Source organism: Rhyacophila brunnea, unplaced genomic scaffold (assembly GCF_057557595.1).
Source record: "Rhyacophila brunnea isolate RB1 unplaced genomic scaffold, BYU_Rbru_1.0 scaffold_19, whole genome shotgun sequence".
In the NCBI taxonomy this organism is placed as follows: Eukaryota; Metazoa; Arthropoda; class Insecta; order Trichoptera; family Rhyacophilidae; genus Rhyacophila; species Rhyacophila brunnea.
The window spans coordinates 17,583,616-17,601,148 of record NW_028232848.1 but is presented as its reverse complement, the minus strand read 5'-3'; the positions used below and the strand labels follow the sequence as shown (position 1 = coordinate 17,601,148).

The following is a 17,533-nucleotide window of genomic DNA, read 5'->3' as shown; positions in this document are numbered from 1 at the left end:
TAAGTATAGATATTTTATAATTTTATTTGAAACTTTGAAAGACCTCAAGAACCCTTGAAAATCTCAAGTGACAATGATGTAGTCTGTTATGCTACTTATTAGTCATTTTTAATACATGTCTTTAAACCACCACTGATTACATTTATAAAAAGTCAATCCTGTTTACCATAATGTGGAAATGTGTTTCTTTTATAATTTAATTCTTGTTATAATATTTCAATTATATTATATTAACAGGTATCTACTGTTTTGCCAATTGTATGAATCTAACATAACCAATATGTAATAATAAGATTAATATTGGTCCAGTTATTGAATGATCTTTGATAAACCTAAAGGATATTTAGTCAGCTTTCAAATTAGTTACCAGTTTAAATAATAATTTATAATGGGCGATTATTGCAAGCGTTACAAGCATTATTAGCGTAAATTTGGAAAACATCAATATAAGATTATAACACTATCAAAGACCATCGCATCTTAGATTCTGTTTCAAATCAGCCAGCATTCTATTTATAATGAAGCAACCTAACGAGTAGGTATACAATTAAACTATAAACTCCATCGAAATATTATTAAGTACATAGATCATATTATTTGGTAGGGTTTTGGACCTAACTGCACTATTATGTTAGGTTAGGTTAAGTTTTGAAGTTTCCATTGTCAAGTAAAATGGTGGATACAGATTGACTCCTTTTGGAGAACATAATTATAATTTTATTATGTATGTAGCTGTGAAATACTGTACCTATCTATTAAAATCTACACAACAGCACATTTGTAATTTTTGTGCCCTGTTTGAATTAAGTTAAGTTGGCTATAGACATGGGTATTTCATGTATGACTGACTTTAGACACATGAGTCAGAGGCTGCCGGTATGTCAGTCGTACACCATTTTATAAGCGGGAGTGTCATGACTGTCTCACGACATCCATTCAGCCAGCGTTCATCATGAATGATCTAATTTGACTAGTAAAGTGAAGGATGAGAAGAAATTTGGTCCACGGTGACTCGGATTATGGCAAGGGGTGCAGAAATGAGTTGTAAGGTAAAGGGTGAGGTGAAATTTTGTTTTTTGTGACCTAATCAATCAGAACGAGTCATGAAATGTTATTGATGCAAAAGCTTATGTTCACATTTAACTGATATATTTCACATGACTAGTTGGCTGTTTGAAATCAAATTCAAGATGGATTCTCCCGTGTTAAGCATGGTGCTTGACAGTGCTACCAAAGAGATTAAAAGCGAAGGAAGGTTATTTTGTTTACAGGGCCGTCGAGAGCCTATATTGAGTGCTAAGCAAAGAGGAATGTATCACTAGCCTGGCCTCGTTTCAAAAGCAGGACGCGGCCCATCGACGTAACTAAGAGAGCTATGCTAAGTTTCGGGTGAGGATCCACGGGCGGAGGTAGCTCGATCGAACTTGGGATGCGATCTCCTCTCGGGAGGTTTTTTCTTTTGTTTCTTAACCCGCAGTTCGCACGCGCAGCCACTCCGCACTCGGATGTAGTCCAGCATCCAACCGCCCGCCGGTAATGAAGGAAACTGCATCTGCTTCCGCTGATGTCGGTGATGGTGTTGGTCGTTGGAATCCCGGACCAGAGCGTATGTGTACGAGAACTTCTGGACGCACCTGGACTGGTTGAAGAGCTTCCGGTCCACGAAGCGACACGGCTTGTCCTCCACGTCCTCGCGGCACGATAGTTCATAGAATCTGAAATGAGAAATATTTGACTTTAGCTTACACATCGATATTTACATAAGTAGTTAAAATAGTGTGTCATTACAAGTTGTCGTAGAAACTACGTGTAATATTAAGTGACTGTATGACTGAGGTGCTTCTCTTCTCGGGACACGACCAATAAAGATAGCATGTGGCATGAGGTCTTTTGATTGGCGAGTATTATAAAATTTAAAAGTAACCTTAGTAACATTTAATATAAAAGCTACATCTTCAACACGTAGCAATGGTGGTAGAATTATCATCAGTACCTTTGTTTATTATCGCCATCCCTGTAAAGTTCGACATACATGTCCTCTTGGTTCTTGCCGCCCTCCGGCTCCACCATCTCCATGATGGACGGGCAGCAGTCGACGGGCAATCCGTCAACCCCTCCCTCGCGACGCACCACCCCCTGCATCTCGCGGGCCGTCAGCCAAGACCGTGTGCGTCTTACCTCCGGGTTGTCCTCTTGTTCCCTGAAACATTTTCAGTTAATATTTATTTATCCAATGACTCAGAAGACCAGCTCTGGATTTACTATATTGCTAAACAGTCGATAACAACAGGGCCTCTTAATTTGAGCCTGAGAAATGAAAATATATGAAATGGAGTAAGGTCTTTTTCCAGATTGCGACAAATTAAACGTCATTTACACATGCAACACTATTACCTACAGTACAACTTTTATAATTATCAAGTCTACATCGCCACAATCGTTTCTGGAACTAAAACCCGTCTTCCGTATTTACTTTCCCCGCTACTACACTCCTTGCGCCTATAATTCAGTGTGTGTTCGATGGGGTTCGTGAAGTTTTATTAACATTAAAATGCTGAAACCTTCGCAGAAGCAGTTAAAGAACATTATTTCAAACGAAAAAGTATTGTCAGGAATAGAAACAGAAAAGAAAGCTTTTTTATTCCTCTCAGTAGTACCAAAGATATAGTATCTGCTATGGCAAGTCAACACACAAAGAGCATACGTGATGTAATAGTATCTGATGTAATAGTACGTGACGTAATAATAGTATAGTAGTCATGATATAGGTAATGGTAAGGTTTATAGCATCTAACTATACATTATCTCGAAAAAATTACCTTTACGATGAGCTCGATACGTCTAAGCTGGCTCTCACATCTAAACTCACCTCGTCTGCCGCACAGCCATGAATCAAACCTTCTAGGAACGTCGATCCAATGTTGCATATGAAGACCGCACACATCTACCTAGCGACAGTCGCATGTAACCTCTCGAAACATATAGATATTTGAATGCGGTGACCGACGAGCCGGTATAGGAATGACCAATTCGTATGTGTGTATGTGTTCTGGCGTCTTCGAATGCATGCGATTTGTTGGTAGCAGCACTAGATTTTTTTTTTCAAACTAGAAAGTCTCATTCGACCAATCTGCAGAGCTCCATTTGTCAACATATTTTTTGTAAATAACGATGACGTCATATCGACGAATTCGACACGTTGCAGATGAGACGGGTTTTGATGTGCGAGCCTGCTAAGTCAGAAGTTGGAAGAAAATACGGTAACAACTATAAAATGAAGTATATATCTACGTATGAGAATAATGACTTTAATACTTAGGATTATTTCATGAAGAAAATGCGTCTATGTATAACTCATTATGTGGCTTTAACGGCTGATGTGCAGATGGCTGAATCTCGGTTTGTATAGTAACTACCTGACTATAATAATTATTATATTATGTCTTGCTGTTATTGTGTTTACCAGTGATTGTTGGGATGAGGAGGCACGCTACGCACGGTTCTGCGCACGCTGTACGAGCTGTTGTCTAAAGCGCCACAACCCGGGAGAAGAGCCGCTGCCAACACCTGAAAAAATAAACAATTTAATCAATTAATAATTGTCCAAAACTGATTTTACAAACAATACTTTAATAAATGGACTCCAATTTTAATACTTATGGCGAGTTAACAGCCCATGATAATTTTTAAAAGATTCAATTGATAAGATCAAGTTTTCAAAAAACACCTTATATGGGGACTAAGACATCAGAAAATCATAATGTTTGCTCATTGAATTGATAGGATCTCAGAATAAGTTGACATTTTTAATGAAAAATAATGATCGTACATAATAATATACAAATATATTATTATACATCATAACCTTCATAACCTTTAGTCACATCGGTTCTAGTTCTAAAATGGAATAAGTTACATGCTATTAAAAATATTGAACTGAGATACAGCCATGATTTTAACCATAATATTGATTGTGCGGTATGTGCATTCATTAAGACCCTGAATAAATAAATATCTTTTTAAAGGAGAAGGTGAGCCAACAAAAGTTTAAAAAACCAAACTAAAGCCAAGAAGTGAAAGAATAAGGCTTCAAATAATATGGTAAGTATATATATGCAAAAACAGCAAGTATTTTGATAAAAAGGTAGAGTGTATTTTATTAAAATAGTGGCAATTATTTAATATTAACAGCAAGTAAAAAAATGAATATCGGTAAGTATAAAAATAATCTCTATAAAAGTATTTAAATAAGCATAGAGAATTATTTAAATAATTAATGGTAAGTATACATATCAATTTGTCAGAATAAAATCTAATTTGTACAGATTTTTTTCATTATTATATAAATAAATTATAATTATTATAGTATTCTTCCGCTCGGCTTTCCAGAACAGATTGTGCCTTGGTTGTTACCATTAGAATAGTATTTATTGTTTGTCTCTATTAATTCATCCCTTTCGCCCATTTGGTGTAGCAGCATTGATGTGTATTTATAAAATAGCTCAATGATGCAATGTGAGTGTCCTGAGCAAGCTTTTAGAGCCTTTAAGATACCTACTAGGTATTTAGTAAGAACGGTTAGCTAAATTTATAGAACAGATAAAAAAATAAATAGTTTGTTCATACCGATATTCATGAAAATCATGAATATTGCCTACGAATATAGTCTAATATACTTTATGTGCGATAATGGTAACCCTAAAATGCCGTGCGTCCTATTGAATGTTTTTTTTACTTTTCATACTATCAAAATAATAATGGATATCGGTTTTATCTATTGGCTCATGTCATTTAAATAATGATTTATTTTTACAACTGATTTTTGAATATTATTTCTTGCTGTACCAATATTTTACATTCAACATTAAAACTGGCGGGCTTATACCGATACTTATACTTACGAAATAAATACTTACCATTCATTTAAAATTCTGATAATTGATATTAAAAACTTTTCAAATTGTCTAATAGGTACTTGCTTCAAAGATGCACGCCAAAGAATAATATATTATGTTGAGCACGTGTGCCGTAGGTTGTGAATCCCTGCATTAATGAAGTCTATTAGAATTCCACAACTTATTAATATTATAATAAAAATGTGGGTGGTTTTGATACAATTTATAGATTCAATGGGCTGAGTTACGGGGAATACCAGACAAGCGACATCTGCACATTTTATGGATGATTTATTGACATAACTAATAATTAAGCCTTTACCGCCATCCAATAATCGTTGACACATAAAATTATATCCATTGTTGTCGTTTGATTTATTTGAATATACTTTACACTTGAATATACAATAATTTTATTATCATGTACCTATTATTATTTATCATGTGGTCTTTTTATTATAATAATTCACGGTAAAATGTTGACGCTACAGGCTACAGCCAGGGCTTGTCAGTGACGTCCCGTGAAGCTAGGCAGTTATGCCTCCAACGAAACGACATTTTTGCAACAATACTAATGAACCTAATGCCGGGTCCACACCGAAAACAAGTCGCGCGACAACTCGTTAAATTTTACGATAAGCATGATAATTATCGTAAAATTTCTTAAGCAATTATGATAATTATCGTAAAATTTAACGAGTTGTCGCGCGACTTGTTGCCGGTGTGGCCGCACTTTAATACCGCCTGTACAAGTGGATGGATTTACTTACACCAATAGTGACTAGTGAGTATTTTAAACTATCGCGATAATATCTGTTTACACGTAAAAGTGCTCACCGTCTCGCCAATCAAGAGTAAGCGAGACGCGATGTTGTCATTTTATAGTAATATTTGATAGACCGCGAAAATCGGTTAACCTCAAAATGAGTCTCTGCTGTGTAGTTAATTTTTTTACCGGCAGGTTCGCCACTATCGTTCTAATGCGCAGGCGCAGATAATATAGAACAAATCCCAACTGTCGCGTGGAAATTCAGAAGATAGTAGATTTATATTAGTCTATGTTCAGAAGCTTCCGAACTTTTTTGATTCATGCATGCAATCTTGCAACTTGCATGATAAACATGTTTACACGTGCATTTCCTTGTTATGGCCGCGATAATAAGTACTGTCAGTAGTAAATCTATGTACTTACGTGTAAACGGGATATAAAGATAATGTGCTTCTCTCGCGGCTTATTTGGTATTATTTAGTGAAGGGTGGTGAGGGTTACTCGACCAAAAAAATAGAATAAATTGATTGAGTCGATTAAATGATTTTACTAGATTATTTGTCTGTCCATACACGTTTAGTAATTAAATTATTCGCCATTCGACTAAAATACTAGCATAATCTGAACCGAGTTTAACCCTTTGGCTGCTACGATGTTGTGCAAACAGGGCTGCGGGAACAAAATTAAGCCTGTCGTAATAAAAGTGTAATCAGAAAACCATCCACGACGCTAGCTGGAACAGTGGGTCTATTCACTCTATTCTATACACAAGGCTGATTATCGACCGCTAAAGTGATAAATATTATCACTTTATCATATTTATTTTATGTATTATAATATTGTTACAATAAGTTAGCCGTCAAAACTGTCTATCTCACTCTAAAGTTAACACAGCCAAGAGAGGTGCTGTTAAAAGTTAAAACATAGCACTTATTGTAATAATTACAACTCATTTATCAACCTACCCTAGATAGCTGCCGTAGAGGCCGAAAAGCATTCTTGTGTATATAATAAACGCGCAGATGTATTGAAAATTTTACTTATTAGGTAGGTACCTATTCCTATATAGTATATTACAGACTGTCGATACTTTCAAACTCTCTGTACTATTAAGATGTGTTTCATTCTCGCCATTAACTACTGACTAGTTGTAGCTAATGGTATCGTCCAACCTTCATTGTAAGACTAGTATGATAGTGATCAAAATACTTTAGATAGCCTGTCTGCACAACGAGATCATTCTCGTTGCGTGTTTTCAATCGAACTGCATTCCTTTGTACGGAATTCAGCAACTCGCGGAGGCATCTTTTTAAATGAAATCAACTAAACAAAAATGCTTCGGTTAGATATTCAGGCGAAAATTAAATAGCTATACACGGTTACATTAATAAAATATCGTCACCGTTCAGGCAAAAGTCACCAACCCTAAAAACATAGTTTTGAGATATCGCAATTTGAAAGTTTGAAAATGCAGGAAAAATCAGATTTAAATGTTTTTAAGGTTTTATCTACATTACATTATTTTCTCATGTCTTCTTAATAATTTCTTTAAGGTACTTTTACTTTTTGATGCTACTCGTAATTAAAACATCTGGAAGGTTTTGAAGGAGGTAAGGTAGCTCAATTATGGTTTGGTGACTTTTGCTTGTTAATAATCTGACCAAAGCGATCTTATTATAACAAGCTAAAGTAAACTATTCCTGTTTGGTTATTTTTGCGTATTTCAGACATATGTTAGAAGTTTTCAAATGACAAATCAGTAAAGCACACCATCCATAGTATAGTGACTTTTGCTTGTATATTTATATCGAAGGATTTATTTTTTTAAAGTCAATAATGTCTATTCACCTATAAAGACTTTTGCTTGTTAAGATTTTATCGAAAGTCATTTAGTGGAAAACAAATAATTCGGATTTAAGCAACATTTTACTAACTAATGTACCGTGGTGACTTTTGCATCTTAAAGAACATAATTTTACGCTTCGGGTGACATACTCAACTCAAAACTGCCATTTTCAGGGTTGGTGACTTTTGCCTGAACGGTGACAACATTGCCCGTTACATAGGTATATGCATCTGGTTAAAGTAAACTGTAATTATGGCCGTGGATTCTATTTCAACTTGGCGTCGATAAAAACGTACTTAATAGATTTTTCAATCATAATTAGTTGCATGTATTGTATTTTATTTGTTTATATTTGTTTTTTGTAGGTATGCGAAAAAAATATGCACAAATACTGATGATCAAGTCCGGAGCATAGATCGATTGAAAAGTCGGTAATTTTTAGTATAACTTTGGCACTGGCAAAATAAAATAATTTATGTTGCAGAACTAAGGTACATCCAAGAATGTTGACAGTGATAGCACCTGTCACCCGATATTTTTTTCTAGTTCATAATAATGATTTACCACTAAGTCAATACTGAATCTCTTGAAAACAGTAAATACAGTGCAATAATATGTTTTTACCTAAAGAGCTCATAGTACATAATATCGATGGCCTAATATTATTAATATCCAGTAACTGACCTTTTACAAATTGTGCAGGAGGCTAAAAAAACTAAATATTTAATATCCCATATCTGACCGTTAATACCACACACAATATTATGTCATAACTATATAGCATACTAATAACCCGTAACGTAAAAAGTGGAAAAGCAAAGTAGGTACATAACGCCTAATGTAATGATAACATCCAATACAATGTGATATATATATATACATCTATATAAAGATAAACATCCAAATTTGTTATATTACTTACATTTTTACCTTTTAAATAATTCTAAAGTGACATTTAATTTTGAAACTGAATTCAGCACACGTCATGCAACACGCTTAGAATTAAGATACGGGCTATTACAGGTTTATTCCTGGAATGTTCAGATACGGGAAATTACTAAAATGGCTGTATCATTTTTGTTAAAATAACTACAGATACGGGCATATCATATATTTAACACCAAAAATAGCAATTTTAGCAACACGGTTATCGACGCTTAGTTAAACAATAAGCTAAGATTTGCCGGCTACACCGTAGCAAACCATCTCCCACATCTGTAAACCTTTTATCTTACTCTATAGCGTGTCGCAGAGATTATAAGGGTGCCGAATACTTTCTCACTCGCACTTGTGCATCGTTTTTGTTCAGGCCTTGGTTCAAGTATTTCGAGCTTTGACGATGTGTGAGCCTTCTGCGCTTCAAGGAAAAGTAGATAAATCTTATTTAAAAAATATACATACATAGTTTGAAATGCCTCAGGAATATGCATACATACTTTAAATTTGGTATGCAAAAGGAGTTTCGTAGAGTTCAACAAAATAATTAACTTAAGTAGTTATTTACCTGAACTATTCATCATAATGACTCAAGCAAACGCTGTACATAATATAACATCACGTGATAATAATAAAATTCTTTATGTACTTAGCCATACTACTCATCCTAATGACCATAATATCAAAACTGTACATAGTTTCATCTCTTCTCATCATCATTTCATCACGTGATAATAATAATGTTCGAAATAAAATTCTTTATGTATATTTTGGATATTATTTGATATTTTTTATTCCATAAAAAGACTATCGTGTGGGAGATAATTTACACCGATGTTTAAAATTCAATGATACGCTTTCTAATGAGGCAAACGTAGGCGAATCCAGATCATAATAAAGATTTAGATTTTATTCAATCAAATATAAAATCGAACATTTTTAGAAATGCCATTATAAACACTCATTTAACTACAATGTTAAGCGATGACTTTTATCTAGCAATGATATAGGTACTAAGATTTATAATGAAGTCATTTTTTTTAGAATGACAGCTTAATACGGATTAGATTATTAAAATATATCGAAAGTCAATGTAAGTGTAAGACATATTATTATCTAAAAAAAATAGAGTTTAGAGTGAAAGTGACGTAAATAAATTAATAAGTATGTATTTTCGTGTATTGCATACCTAATACAAATTTGTGTACTCTACTTTGTCATTATTGTCAGCAATGTCACTCCGCCTGTTCACGCGAACCTGTTGATGTAACTTGTGCCAGCGTGCGAGCCCGTTGTTAACAATTTATTTCGTACGACACGAAAACATAATAATATGTATATTTGATGTGCATAGTCTAAACTCTAAATCCTTAGAAAATAATAATAAAACAATTATTAAATACGCTAGGAAAATAACAAACTGTATGCCTGTGTTAGTATTTTCAAACATCGACAAGCAGCTTTTAATTTCCAGGATAAATTGATTGTGCTCAAAACTTAACTTGTTCGGTCTTAAGGGCGCATACACACAGCGTTGCAGTCGACGCAGATATTATTTTATTCTAATCGGATGCAATTGGAATCAAATAAGACCCTGCGTCGACGCACGTCCACCGCAATGCCGTGCAGCTACAGCTCTCTACTACTCTCAGCTCTCTACAGTCTACAGCCTAAGTTGAAATATCAGAGAAAACAAAACAAATCCAAGGTTTCGAGACACTGTTTGCATAACAAACGTCTAATGGATAATGCAAAATATGTGTATATATAAAACAAAGTGTTTTGAAAGATGGCTGATATATTTTTGTGAATTTGCTAAATATTTTTCCGATTTATCTCGTTTTGTTATTTGAAAACCTATGTCAAACGAAATATAAATAATAATAGTATATTTATATCTACTTAGTTGGCTGATTAGTTACCATTTTAAATTCTACATTGACAGACTTTTTACGAGGAATAGTTGATAGCCATCCGCCTAAACCCTTGGGTCGAACTTACATTATCGTATTAATATTGAAATAATTTTAACAGTTATTTAGTTTTTTTATTCAAACTATTTATTAAAATACGACCGCAATATTTTCTCATTTGCGAAAATGATGGCGTAATTACACAGTCGGAGCAGGTTCGCCAAAGTGGCAACACGTATTTCTGGCAGTGTTGCCATGTCTACTGAAATTTCAGTAGATCTACTGAAATTTTGGTCAGGAAAAGAAGAAATTATGATATTTGTGATGAATAAAAGTCACTTTTATATGATATTTTAAAAGACACTTGTGAGATTATGTCAATATGCACGCTTTCACCAAACACAATCGTTGAATTTCATACATTTTTGTCAATCTACTGATATTTTGAAGAAACAATCAAAAAATTTACTGAATTTTGAAAATTTTAGTTGGCAACACTGATTTCTGGGTCAAAATTTTTGAAAACTATTAAATGAATTTTAAAAAATATTAGGTACCTACTGAAAAAACTATACGCTTGCACTCGAAAAATAAATCATTACTATATATAACAATAATTGTCCCAGTATGAATGGTATCAGAAAAATTACGTTTTATTTCGATTGAATAGATAAAAAATGATTATTTAAATCTCCATAATTATTGATTTTTACATATTTGTTGTTCAATTATTACAATCGCGTCGGCCGCATATTACGGTTCATTCCGCGATTATTGGACAGCCATAAAGGGATTTAAGACTTATTGCATCTTGGTTATGGAATTAAAATGACATAGCCGTTGTGTGTTAGGCGTTAGCTAAGAATTTAATACAACAGAATTTACGCACGAAGTAAAGTATTTAAACTATTATTGTGGTCATAAGGAATATCTTTATAGTACAAGATAACAGGTAACATTGTAAAATTACTAACAATGTTTCACGATTACTTCGAAAAATGTCAACACTACAGCCTTTGAGTGCACAATAATACCTAATGCTCGTGCGAATATAATGCCGTGCTATCACATGCGTAGCGGGCAATGTCGAAAGCTCGATATTTACGACTTTGTCTCGTTGATACCTAGTACTTAGTGCCTAGGCCTAGAGTACTCGTTAGCAGTGGCGAAGACTGCTTTTTTAAAAATTTAAATCTATTTATATGAACTGAAATTGTTTTACAAATTACAAAGCGCTCGAAATAAAAATAAATTACGAACCGGAGCACTCGATAATTTTCCGAAAAACGGCCCACATGCTCCGCGTACGTCAAAATGTAGCTTTTATGCTATTTTCAAAGCATGATCCTGGACATTCCTTAACGCTTTCGCTGCTGAATAGATAATGAGATTTTAATTGCCCCCTTTAAAATGCACGTTAATTACATCGATCGGCCGCCTGGTCATTACGCACCGTGTGCGTCTTCCGCGTCCAAAGTATTAAACGTTGTAGATAATCTATTTACATAATTTTAAAGCCTTATTATCCTTTATATTTTTTTAAAACATTTGATGACTGCATAAAGTATTTTTATTACATAAAATAGTATTCTTTTAAACCTCTCGCTCTAATGTTTTAGAATATAGTCATATTTCAGTACGTCCATGTGAAGTGGTGTTAAGATGTTTTATACTTATTAATTTTTAAAAGAATTTATAAAACCATCAGTAAAATTTATGTCGACATTATTATAGTGAAATATTTACAATAAAAAATTATATTGATAATCTCTGTGATCACAAATTTGACAAGAATTAGGCATTTTATTATTCAAAAAATGGGCAGTATTTACACATTTAAAGATAATTTTAAAGATACTGATTATAAGCTATGTCTTTGACCATTCAAATGTGATAAACATTCTACGAATAATGTTTCCTTTATAATAATTATTGACCTAAGAATAAGGTAGTATTTTTTTGAAATACGCCATTTCTATTGGCATTTCCCAGTGGCTAAGCTACAACATACGGCCGTAGCCATAAATTGACAAACGATAAATAAAGTAGGGAGTAAGATCATTGTAACGCGCGTGTAAGTAAGGATAATAAGGCTTCAAAATTATGTAAATAGATTATCTACAACGTTTAAGGAATGTCCAGGATCATGCTTTAAAAATAGCATAAAAGCTCCATTTTGATGTACGCTGAGCATGTCCCCCCTTAAGTAGTTATTTTAAATAATAAAATAAGAGTATTAGATTTTTTGTTATATTAATCTACGTCAAACGTCTAAGAGCCGTTTCACACGAGATACTGGTGTCTCTGGACACTGCATACACATAATAATTATAAATGAACGCTACACACGTGTGTCTCCATCTGAACGCGCCCATTCATTTATGTGTAAATGCAGCGTCTCAAAACATTGGTATTTAAAGTTGTGACATGTAAGATAGAATCATTTACATGTTATCAGCACCGCAGGCGAGCACGGGGCTTACGACACGTCGTAAATATTATATTTCCACCATGAGTCCGTGAAGTTTTATATTCAACTTTAAAATATATATAAAGTACTTAAGTGAATTCAATTTTTTTTTAATTTTCCACGAGACGGAGCGAACATCTCAGGGAATTCTTGAACCGGAAGCGTGCTCCGGTGCAATTCGGCCATTTAGAGCCTTGCTGTTATGTCCAGTATGTACCTTTCTATACCACACTATGCTACCCTAAGTGATTGAATCTCCACATTATGTATACTGTATAGTAGGTACACAATACTTTAAGAAGGTCTCAGATGGGTCTGTAAAAGTGTATACAATAAATTGACAGGTCTTCTGAAGAACTACTACAGAAAATATTTACATATGTAAGTATTTATTGAACATACATAATTTAAAAACACTTCTGAGAAAATATATCACCAATAGAAAAATTCTTTAATGCCTATAGGCATCCAATCTAATTTCGGCACATTTTAACTAATGGCTCTTACAATACTCTCTGAGGCGTTTTCTAAATTGAGTTACTATTGGCAATCGGCTTTTATATTTTAAATCAATGTATTAATTACCTTTATTACTAACCGACGTCACGGATCACTCCAAGATTTTTTGTTGTAACTTACTTGAACTTGCAAATAATTTAATTAACTATTTATGTTAATAACTACTTATCTATGCATTAGAACGGTGGTACGCGGTGAACAATAAAATTAGACCTTCAGTTTAAAATTTTAGAAAATTATGAACAACACCTGTGTTGTTTAAAATTATGATATCAAAGAATTGTTGGATGAGACGTTCTATATTTTTCAATTTAATGCAATAATTTGTTCATAAAAAAACCTCGATATTTATATGTAAAAAATAATTTTGGGTTGATTGACTTGACAATTTCTCGAGGCCAGTATTAAGCAATTAATCCGCCCCTGATGGTATGTTAAATTTGCTCCACGGAATGCCAATAATTAACAGGTTGCGTTGCAGCGTGGAGTGGTTACATTCTTATACAATCGAGCCTCACCATTGGCCGTCCGCGTCTACCAACATTCTATTGGATATTTATTTATTGCTGGAAGTGGCAGGCGATAACATTGCCCTGATTGCAATATAATAAGCATTTTTAATGGTAAAAGTCACAATGAAACTAGCAGTGAAAAGCTGTAATAACTACGTTTATATTACACACTTTATGGATTGGGCTTGTGTGGAAAAGGGCAAATATAATAATTATGCAGACGAATTCAGATGCCTAAGCCCGGTCGCACATACAAACTCGTCTCGACTGCAACGTGTCGAATTCGTCGATGTGATTTTGTTTTCATGCGGCACATAGCGTCAGTGTAACATTTTTGGTGTAGAAATTTAAGCATATGAGAACATAGAATGAAAATATGAGAAAATATCATTTTTACAGAGCACCTTCAAATATATTCTCTACCAAGTTCTGGACATCACTGTTCTAGTGTGTATATAATCTTCTTCTTATTATTGTGCCATCCCCTAGCGGAGGTCGGCCATCATCATGGCGATCATATCTTTGTCGTCCGCTACCCGGAACAGTTCAGTGGAGCTGCACTCGAACCAATCATGGAGGTTCTTAAGCCACGAAATGCGGCGTCGTCCTCTGCTATGCTTCCCATTGATCTTTCCTTGAATGACAAGTTGGGAATGCTGTATTTTTGTCCTCTCATAATGTGGCCGAGGTACTGTAGTTTCCTGGTTTTGATACTTCGTAGAACTTCTCGGTCCCTATTCGATTGAGAATTTCAACATTTGTCACCCGGTCAGTCCAGGGAATTCTGAGGCTGCGCCTATACAGCCACATCTCGAAAGCTTCAAGTCTCCGTGACATCTCTCGGTTTAGCGCCCAAGCGTTACTATTATATGTATATAATAGTATGTATAATTGTAAATATATATGAACACAGCCGTTTTTTCCATCCGTTGATAGTATGTATCTACCTACGCAGAAACCAATATGATCCATGAGTCTTATACGATGTGGATTATACGTGCTGCGGCAATTATTTACATTATTGTTAATACTTTATGATTTTAATTAAACCCAAAATGCTAAAGAGGTGTCGATGGTCTTCAATATATGAAAACTTTAGACATTGTTGTCTCTTGTGTCTACTACTTCTATACTCTCTACGCTCTCGATGTTTTGCTCGTCGCCAATCAGAGGGAAATCTGGATCAGGACAGATGCTATTGCACAAAACATTAGTTTCTTCGCCTTGATTTTCAAACCAACGCCAGACGAGCTGTCATGCAACCTGTCGATTGTCTCTTGAATGCCCTCGATTGAGTTGTCGAATAGGACAGCGTTATCGGCGTATTTCAGGGCTCAGTGCTTCACCGTGGGGGTAACAGAAACAAAAAAACTACACTGAAAATAATGGCTAGAATATTGCAACTATCTGAATGCATTGAAATCGCCAATCAGCATTAAAATATTCGAACTAGATAAAAATTATAGATAAAATACATACCTATTGACGACTTATGTGTAGATATATCTTATTGTTTATGGCCGATTGCAATTATACTGTTTAATGACCATATAAACAGCAATTATTGTAATAGACTTACAAAGAGTTATGTATGAATAGTAAAATATTATAATTTTATTTGAATACCGCACCAATGGCGTCAATTTATACAATTATTACAAATTGCGATGCATTTGATTCGTTTTAACGCACCATTTAAACAACCTTGCGTCAAATTATATTCTGCAAATCGAGAATATATTACATTGTACAATACGTACCACAACAATATTTACAATAACAATAATTGATCAGGTTTACATTATCGCATTGAATAAGAATTAGCGCGCCTCCCCTTAAATAAATAAATTAATAAATGAGTGCCTACATAAGCAGTTGTCAAACTGTGAGAACATAAAACAATTAATACAATAAATAAGTTTAAAAAAAATAATACTAAGAGAAATCTTAAGAAAATGTACCTACTTAAATCAATCAACGTTATATTTTAGGTATTCGCTCAAGCAAGGGATAACATTTATTTTTATCATTAATTTAGGATGAGATTAAGCCACATTTTTAGTGAGAATCTGATGACATAATAATGTTTAATTTTAATATGTAATTGAAGTGATTAAAAGTTTTTCACAATACATAATATTAAGTAAGTATTAATTAGTGCCAAATAATATATACTCATATCAACAAAAAGTGTTGGAAAGGTCAAAATCTAACCATATTATTAATTGAACTTGTGTTTACTTGATATAACTCCATTATAGTTTTGAAAGAAAGTTATCATTGTTAATTAATTGAGTTAATTGAGTCATTTACGTTGACAGCGATTTCGGGCTATATACCAATCTTCGGAACGGTTGGAATGTTGGAATAGTCGACTACAGAATTAATAAAAATAACTTTGAAAAACATTAAGTACTAAAGTTTTTAGATTGAAACCTAAGATTTTAGATTAGATCCCGGGAAAAAATGTGGTGCAACCCGAAACAATCTTATTTTCACCGTCGAAAAACAGATTTTTTATAATCATCTACAAAGTCCGTTTTAATTTACTTACTTGCTGTAGTTAAAACACCAGTTGAGTTGAGAAGCAGGGAATACACACGCTTGTTTTTTCTGTTGAAATGAGAATTCATCCCGTAGGTATAATTCCACAAATTTAATAAAAGTTATATAATTTCCGCGTAGAATCCAGGCAGTAAGATTAAAAAAACTGAAGATCGGAAAGATTTGATTATATTATGTGGCAATTGCATGTTTGTAATCGTTAAGTAGCAAGTTTTCGCGGTTTCTACGTCTGGAGCGGACAAAACGATAGTGCAGTAAGTTATAAATGTATTAAACATTCGTTTTACAACCAGTGGCAGCCGCATTGAGAGGAATAAATCGAACTGTCGTGAAACTGTCATCGATTAAAAATGATTTTGAAAAATTCCATATCCTGTTGCGCACAGTTTACGACGTCGCAAATGCGCACATCTGGCGTGGAAAAGCGTCGGTCCGCGAACGACTAAGAGCCCGCATTGCACGCGAGGGACAAATATGCAATTAATTAATAATTTAATACTCAACCAACACGCCCATTATCTGCAGGCCTGATAATGCCAGAAAATTCTATCAGATATATGTAGGTGCCTACAGCTTGTCACTTAGGAGGGCATTTATTTAAAGGTATATTTTAGGATTTAAACCTAAGAGGACAGAACCGCTCCTTTAGTTTAAGTATACGTAGGATTCATTATTGTAGCGTCCCGTTCAACTCAGTTATTACTCGATCCATTGCTGGCCTCGGTAGAATGCACACGCATTACAGTCACACACAAATTTACATTTTTATTTAATCAACCCAAATAAACATACTGTATAAAATGCCCTCACGTGTTTCACTATGACTAGATCATCCACCACCAACACAAAATCCCACATTATAATTTATTACATAAACTTAATGTGGTAGCTAAATTGAACAAATTTTAAAATGCATTTAATTTTTATCACTATTTTGTAACACAAAAATCCAGATATTCAAATGACTACTGAGACTAGTCCTCAAACATGAACCAGAATGTTGAGTCATCAGTAACAAGTCTGAAAATGGTTTTCTGATATTCGAAAGAAAGATGCTGATAGCGATGTTGGAAGCCAAGAATGAAGATTATAGATAGCCGAGAAGGAA

At 34.0% G+C, this 17,533-nt stretch overlaps 1 protein-coding gene across 1 annotated transcript in view; it reads right to left on the bottom strand.

Annotated features, from left to right (window-relative positions):
• Positions 1–1,323: 1,323 nt before the first annotated feature.
• LOC147072798 (uncharacterized) overlaps positions 1,324–17,533 on the bottom strand; it is a 181,246-nt gene continuing 165,036 nt past the window's right edge. The window contains exons 2-4 of the mRNA XM_085945714.1: positions 3,464–3,567; positions 1,994–2,200; positions 1,324–1,715 (exon numbers count right to left, since the gene is read on the bottom strand). Coding sequence (XP_085801840.1) covers positions 1,379–1,715; positions 1,994–2,200; positions 3,464–3,567 — 648 coding nt within the window. The 3' untranslated portion in view covers positions 1,324–1,378. The remainder of the gene's footprint in view (positions 1,716–1,993; positions 2,201–3,463; positions 3,568–17,533) is intronic.